Consider the following 8,260-nt stretch of genomic DNA (forward strand, 5'->3'; position numbering starts at 1 on the left):
CATGTCAAAGCAAAAACCAAGCCATGAGGTCGAAGGAATTGTCCGTAGAGCGAGACAAGATTGTGTCGAGGCACAGATCTGGGGAAGGATACCAAAACATTTCTGCAGCATTGAAGGTCCCCAAGAACACCGTGGACATCATTCTTAAATGTAAGAAGTTTGGAATCACCAAGACTCTTTCTAGAGCTGGTTGCCTGGCAAAACTGATCAATCGGGGGAGAAGGGCCTTGGTCAGGGAGGTGATGGTCACAATGACAGAGCACCACAGCATCACACTGTGGGGATGTTTCTCAGTGGCAGGGACTGGGAGACTAATCAGGATCGAGGGAAAGACGAACGGAGCAAAGTACAGAGAGATCCTTGATGAAAACCTGCTCCAAAACGTTTAAGACGTAAGCGCTCATGACCTTTGCCCCACGACCTCAGGACCTGGGGCAAGGGTTCACCGTCCAACATGACAACGACCCTAAGCACACAGCCAAGACAATCCAGGAGTGGCTTGGGGACAAGTCTCTGAATATCCTTGAATTGCCCAGCCAGAGCCCGGACTTGAACCCGATTGAACAAGTCTGGAGAGACCTGAAAATAGCTGTGCAGCGACGCTCCCAATCCAACTTGACAGACCTTGAGAGGATCTGTAGAGAAGAATGGAAGAAACTCCCCAAATACAGGTGTACCAAGCTTGTAGCGTCAAACCCAAGAAGACTTGAGGCTGTCATCGCTGCCAAAGGTGCTTCAACAAAGTACTGAGTAAAGGGCCTGAATATTTATGTATTTCAGTTATTATAATTTAGTGTTTTTTGGGGAAAAAATCTAAATGCCTGTTTTTGCTTTGTCATTATGGGGTATTGTGTTTAGATTGATGAGGGGGAAAAAACAATTGAGTCCATTATAGAATAAGGTTGTAACGTAACAAAATGTGGAAAAAGTCAAGGGTCTGAATACTTTCCGAATGCACTGTATGTCACACAGGCCAAGGTGGGATTGGCAACATGTCCCTAGGGCCTGGATATCTCTGTGTGATTGGCCACCAGACCACGGTGTATCCTAGCAACAACGTCAGGGCGGGGCAGGAGGGCGGCGGCCTGGGCCAGTTGGGGCAGTAGGATGTAGGTGGAGGTGCGCAGGTACTGGAAGAGATCCTGGAAGCCATGGAGGTTAGAAAGGACCTCCGGGGTGACACCCAGGGAATAGCCCAGCCTTCTCACCCCGCTGCCCCGGCCACAGCCCCCTGAGTCCAGCAGCAGAGACAGGTCCTGGACTGTGTCATAGTTTAGCTCCTCCAGACTCTGACCTGGACCAGCACAAGGAGTTCAGTGTCAGTCAATGACATAAATATTGGGGTAAGCACTGTAATAGAGACTTGTCAGTCAACACCCAAACCGTGGAAACACAAAAACTCAACCTGATATCAGTTTCTGAAAACATTTGGTTGTATATTCATATGAAAATACAAGAGCATGAATTGATTGAATTGATCAATCTCACCCTCAACATCACTTGTTCGACATGGGAGAGCCTACTGTACCTTGAGAAACTGTGCAGATTTCCAACAGTTTTTGTTCCATCTACAAATGAAAAGTGGAGTGAGTTAGACTAGTTATAAGAATTTCCTAGTGTCTCATCATTTATAATAGATCATTATTCATTAGAAAATGAAAACACAAAGCACATGCCTCCTCTGGTGTGTGACAGTGTCCTCTCTGACCCTCCCAGGGGCTGTCTTCACCTCCATGTTGAAGGGATGGCTTGATGTTGGTGGTGACATTGATGACAATAGAGGTGGGATGCACTTCACCCTCACGGCTCAGTGAGCTTAGGCATCTTATTGGTGGAAAGAAAGAGGCTCTATTGTTTGACATCTATTCATCAACCAGCCAACATGACCGGTAGATGGAGCAATGCAGAGAAGATTGTTCAATTGACCCGATTACAGTTATTCCCCAAAGCAGAACCTCTGGCCAGGAGGATAGGTACCTGTGGTGGGCATCCTGGGTTGGTCCAGGACTCTCTGGTGGGGTAATTGATGGTATCGCTCCAGTCTCTGTGGTGTTAGAGAGGAGTGTATTCCGTGGGAAGGCTGTGCCTACTTCAAGATGTAGACCTTCAGGACAATACTTTGGAACCTGTTCTGAACACGCCACAAAAAAAACAAAAAAACATATAATCCACATTCCATTCCCACCTTGTGTGAATACAGAAAACGAATGGGAGATTGAGTACAATTTTTAGCCATGGTTTGAACGGGAAGGCAAAACTCACTGAATCTCTCAATGATCAGTAGTAAGGCCCAAAGCAACAGAAGCAGTAGGAAGATTGAGGCGGAAGTCACTGAACCAATAAGAGCCATGGAGACTTGGACCGTATCCAGCGTCACTAGATGAACAATACACACATAACCATCATCTACACAACTAGTTTTAAGAGTCAATGTACTATTACTCACTGTTCTCTGTAACTCCTTTGAAACTTCTCCTGGAAATAGTGATTGCCAATGAAATTCTCACTCTGAGGAAGATCATTTGAACATCAATGGGCGCTACCAGTGGAAGGCTTACAGAGACGTTATAATTGTTTGCTAACAGCATTCATTTATTTGCTGGCTGTTAAATTCATGTTTACCTTACCTGCTGTGGAGGTGTGTTTCCACTGCAAAGGTAAACACTCTTTCCGGATCTTGCCTGTTGGGCTGTAACAGGGCATGCACGACAGGTCCACCTCCCCACTCCTACTTCTGAGCTTATAATACCTGAGTACAGACATAAACACCAGACATAATGACATACGCAGCATGGCCCATGGGGATGGTGACTGATCCTAAGTTTCCTTCATGCTCTCTAAGACTACAGCGCTTTTTGGCCTCTCTTGAACGCTATTGGAATAAAATACAATGGAATTGTAATCAGTAATATGTCACAAATGTAAACCAGCCAAGTCCAACCTTAACCCCCTGAAGTGAAATGTTACGTGTTTCCTTTTGTCTGCACTGCACTTTACTCACCCCATAGATATAGGACTTACCCTGGGAGGCAGTTGCCACACTGGGCATTGTTGATGGGTGAGCACACTGCTCTCTCCTGGCGGTTTAGCAGAATACAACGAGTGCACTGCCAGCAGGGGGCCAACCCAGTCTCAGTACTGAACTGCCCCTCTGCACACGCCACACAGCGGCCGCCCTCTCCCCCATCCCCATAACCACAGTCCTGGGACAGGAATCAGACAGGTGTAGAGCCAGAGGCAGTTAAACAAACAAACAAACAAACAAACAGACAGACAGACAGACAGACAGACAGACAGACAGACAGACAGACAGACAGACAGACAGACAGACAGACAGACAGACAGATGTGTTACGTCTGTTAGCTGCTCCCCAGGTCCACAGACAGGACAGTCAACACAACTGCCATTAGAGTGCAGAAACTGGGTCTGATTACAGCTGGGCTCAGACAGTGCCAGCAGACAGGATGCCTGTGGAGAAGCACAAGCCACAAAAAACACTTATTGGCATAACTCCCCCACAACACAACATACATACTACTTTAGAAGGACCTACCATCAGCAGAGCTGCAGAAACACTGGCCTCCATAGAAAGACCCTCCATGGTCCTGCAGTCTGGGCTGCTCAATGTGGGAGACATGAAAGTGTTATGAGAGAGTATTATTATAGTAATCAACTGAAGAAGTCAAGAAATCATTCATTTCTCCATCATTTCGCAAAAAGAGTAGACTGCCCTCTAGGGGTTCCAAGTCATATTTTTGCAAAACGCCACAAAAATTCTGTCAATATTTTGCCCAGTAGGTGACAGTAATGCACCTTAACATTGCACACTGCCATAAAACACCAAAGAGTCAAAATTGAGAAAAACAGCAACAATCATGCTAAATTACATAGACATAGTCCTTAATTACCATACCTGTAATGCTTCTTCCCAGTATGTTCTCACTCAAACTTTATGGGTGTCCAGGGTCTGTGGAACTCATCCAACAAGTATTCGGAACTGCCTGCTACAATACATGGCAGACCCTCACTCAGCACAGCAGAAGAGAACTAGAGGGGTGCTTGCCTCATTTAACCTTCAGGCCCCTCCCTCTCTCTCCACCGGGTGGCTCACAGTGGTGGGAAAGCTTCATGGGAATCCCCCTCTCACCACCCAGCATTCCTGCTCTGTGACACAGGAGAGATTCCCTCCCAGGCCAATAGAAGGCAAGGAGAAAAAAAAATAGAAGGCAAGGAAACACTGGGGATGCTGATGCCCACCTGGAGCCTACGTAATGACTGGCCTTCTCAGGTTCCCCCTGGTCTGGTCCTGGCTGGGAAGCCCTCTCCAGGGGCTGGGCTCTGTTCTATAAGGTCAAGGAAGGGAGGGGGGGGAGGGGGGGGGGGGGGAGCAGGGGATGAATACAGTCTTCTGTTTCATACAAAGTAATAGCCTTGTGTATGTAGGCTGTGTGTGTGCCTCCATGGGTCTTACTCCTCATGTAGTGTATTGCAGATTAGAAACTGTATAGAGAAATGCGTGAAAAGTCAGTCATATAAAGAAAAAGACTCAACTACTGAATAGTGATGCACCTTGAAGGTTACAGCACACTAAATGCCCAATAGGTGGCAGGCTCAAGAGAATAAAGTAATGACCTTTAAATCAAAACAGCAGACTCTCAGGAATACGATTACATTTGTTATCTGAACTGGAAACCTAAAGGTGAACGTTGCCGCCACTATTTGCACAACATTACAGTTCGGTATTGGTATTTTATTATAGATCGTCATTAGCTGTTGCGAAAGCAGGAGCTACTCTTCCTGGGGTCCACACAAAACACGACATAATACAGAACATTAGTAGACCAGAACAGCTCAAGGACAGAACTACATCAATTACATTGCACTACACATAAGAGTCATTGGACGAAAGTGTCTTCTGTTTTGTCAAGAACCCCGACTCTTGGCCTGAACATTAACGCGCATCGCTTGCGGTACGGTTTTGGAAGTATAAGGACCTTATCTTTCATATCAGCAATAAATATTCTTCAAAAAATTAAAAGGTTACATTGATACACACCTTTATAGGGCTAGGGTTCCCACACTGCCGTATCTCCATGTTACAGCGGGTGTTTACAGAAGACAGACGGAAGACAGAGAGACCACCAGTGCTGATTAGCTAATCTAGCATGCTCCGAACACCAGTGTGTCAGTGTGTAATGGAAGAAGGCCGCCAGAAACGTGTTGTTACTGAAAATTACTGCCAGCTACAACTGTGATACAGCCGGTTAAAGTGTTTATTTTGCATTTGTGAAATAATTCTGATGTGACATGAAGGCAAAGGGCTTTATGTTTCTAGAACCAATCTACACACAATACCCAGTAATGACAAAGCAAAAACAGGCTTTTAGAAATGTTTGCAACTTCATTAAAAAAAATCTAAAACTGAAATATCATATTTACATAAGTATTCAGACCCGTTACTCAGTATTTCGTTGAATCAACTTTGGCAGCACTTACAGTCTCAAGTCGTCTTGGGTATGACGCTACAAGCTTGACACACCTGTATTTGGGGAGTTTCTCCCATTCTTCTCTGCAGATCCTCTCAAGCTCTGTCAGGTCGGATGGGGAGTGTCACTGCACAGCTATTTTCAGGACTCTCCAGATATGTTTGATCGGATTCAAGTCCGCGCCCTGGCTGGGCCACTCAAGGACATTCAGAGACTTGTCCCGAAGCCACTCTTGCATTGTCTTGGCTGTATGCTTAGGGTCATTGTCCTGTTGGAAGGTATACCTTCGCCCCAGTCTGAGGTCCTACTTTCTATAGGATTGAGGTCAGGGCTTTGTGATGGCCACTCCAATACCTTGACTTTGTTGTCCTTAAGCCATTTTGCCACAACTTCGGAAGTATGCTTGGGGTCATTGTCTATTTGGAAGACCCATTTGTGACCAAGCTTTAACTTCCTGACTGATGTCTGAGATGTTGCTTCAATATATTCACATACATTTCCATCCTCATGATGCCATCTATTTTGTGAAGTGCACCAGTCCCTCCTGCAGCAAAGCACCCCCACAACATGATGCTGCCACCCCCGTGCTTCACAGTTGGGATGGTGTTCTTCGGCTTGCAAGCCTCCCCTTTTTCTCCCAAACATAACAATGGTCATTATGGCCAAACAGTTATATTTTTGTTTCATCAGAACAGAGGACATTTCTCCAAAAAGTACAATATTTGTCCCAATGTGCAGTTGCAAACTGTAGTCTGGCTTTTTTTTATGGCGGTTTTTGAGCAGTGACTTCTTCCTTGCTGAGTGGCCTTTCAGGTTATTCCAATATAGGACTTGTTTTACTGTGGATATAGATACTTTTGTACCTGTTTCCTCCAGCATCTTTACAAGGTCCTTTGCTGTTGTTCTGGGATTGATTTGCGCTTTTCGCACCGAAGTACGTTCATCTCTAGGAGACAGAACGCCTCTTCTTCCAAAGCGGTATGGCGGCTGTGTGGTCCCATGGTGTTTATACTTACGTACTATTATTTGTAGAGATGAACGTGGTACCTTCAGGAGTTTGGAAATTGCTCCCAAGGATGAACCAGACTTTTGGAGGTCTACCAAAACAAATTCTGAGGTCTTGGCTGATTTAAAAAAAAAATCCCATGATGTCAAGAAAAGAGGCACTGAGTTTGAAGGTAGGCCTTGAAATACAGTGGGGCAAAATAGTATTTAGTCAGCCACCAATTGTGCAAGTTCTCCCACTTAAAAAGATGAGAGAGGCCTGTAATTTTCATCATGAGGTACACTTCAACTATGACAGACAAAATGAGAGAAAAAAAATCCAGAAAATCACATTGTAGGATTTTTAATGAATTTATTTGCAAATGATGGTGGAAATAAGTATTTGGTCACCTACAAACAAGCAAGATTTCTGGCTCTCACAGACATGTAACTTCTTCTTTAAGAGGCTCTTCTGTTCTCCACTTGTTACCTGTATTAACGGCACCTGTTTGAACTTGTTATCAGTATAAAATACACCTGTCCACAACCTCAAACAGTCACACTCCAAACTCCACTAAGGCCAAGACCAAAGAGCTGTCAAAGGACACCAGAAACACAATTGTAGACCTGCACCAGGCTGGGAAGACTGAATCTACAATAGGTAAGCAGCTTGGTTTGAAGAAATCAACTGTGGGAGCAATTATTAGGAAATGGAAGACATACAAGACCACTGATAATCTCCCTCGATCTGGGGCTCCACGCAAGATCTCACCCCGTGGGGTCAAAATGATCACAAGAACGGTGAGCAAAAATCCCAGAACCACACGGGGGGACCTAGTGAATGACCTGCAGAGATCTGGGACCAAAGTAACAAAGCCTACCATCAGCAAGGGCATTGAAGATGAAACGTGGCTGGGTCTTTCAGCATGAAAATGATCCCAAACACACTGCCCGGGCAACGAAGGAGTGGCTTCGTAAGAAGCATTTCAAGGTCCTGGAGTGGCCTAGCCAGTCTCCAGATCTCAACCCCATAGAAAATCTTTGGAGGGAGTTGAAAGTCCTTCTTGCCCAGCAACAGCCCCAAAACGTCACTGCTCTAGAGGAGATCTGCATGGAGGAATGGGCCAAAATACCAGCAACAGTGTGTGAAAACCTTGTGAAGACTTACAGAAAACGTTTGACCTCTGTCATTGCCAACAAAGGGTATATAACAAAGTATTGAGATAAACTTTTGTTATTGACCAAATACTTATTTTCCACCATAATTTGCAAATAAATTAATTAAAAAACCTACAATGTTATTTTCTGGATTTCTTTTTCTCATTCTGTCTGTCATAGTTGAAGTGTACCTATGATGACAATTACAGGCCTCTCTCATCTTTTTAAGTGGGAGAACTTGCACAATTGGTGGCTGACTAAATACTTTTTTGCCCCACTGTACATCCACAGGTGCACCTCCAATTGACACAAATTATGTCAATTAGCCTATCCGGACCTTCTAAAGCCATGACATCATTTTCTGAAATTTTCCAAGTTGTTTAAAGGCACAGTCAACTTAGTGAATGTAAACTTCTGACCCACTGAATTATAATATAAACAATCTGTCTGACTTCAACTGTACACAGGGCACATACAGTACATCTAAGTTGGGTATAATTTGTATTTATTTCCATTTTTGAAGAGCTAAAGTTGTAGAAGCATGGTCCAGCTGCCCTCTGTTGTATTAGTTACTTTTATTGCTAATTAATAAGTAACCTAGGGTACTAAAGGAGAGGGCGTGGAGGTCTTCT

General features: G+C 44.6%; 1 protein-coding gene across 1 annotated transcript; it reads right to left on the reverse strand.

Moving 5' to 3' along the window:
- Positions 1–998: 998 nt before the first annotated feature.
- On the reverse strand, positions 999–6,487 carry LOC139365817 (tumor necrosis factor receptor superfamily member EDAR-like). Its single transcript, XM_071102888.1, has 10 exons — positions 6,417–6,487; positions 3,554–3,617; positions 3,355–3,468; positions 3,022–3,203; positions 2,628–2,749; positions 2,263–2,376; positions 1,978–2,131; positions 1,677–1,824; positions 1,529–1,568; positions 999–1,294 (listed from the first exon to the last, which is right to left on the reverse strand). The coding sequence occupies exons 1-10, from the start codon at positions 6,485–6,487 to the stop codon at positions 999–1,001; spliced, it is 1,305 nt and encodes a 434-aa protein (XP_070958989.1).
- Positions 6,488–8,260: the final 1,773 nt, after the last annotated feature.

The sequence above is a fragment of the Oncorhynchus clarkii genome, chromosome 14 (assembly GCF_045791955.1).
Source record: "Oncorhynchus clarkii lewisi isolate Uvic-CL-2024 chromosome 14, UVic_Ocla_1.0, whole genome shotgun sequence".
NCBI lineage: Eukaryota > Metazoa > Chordata > Actinopteri > Salmoniformes > Salmonidae > Oncorhynchus > Oncorhynchus clarkii.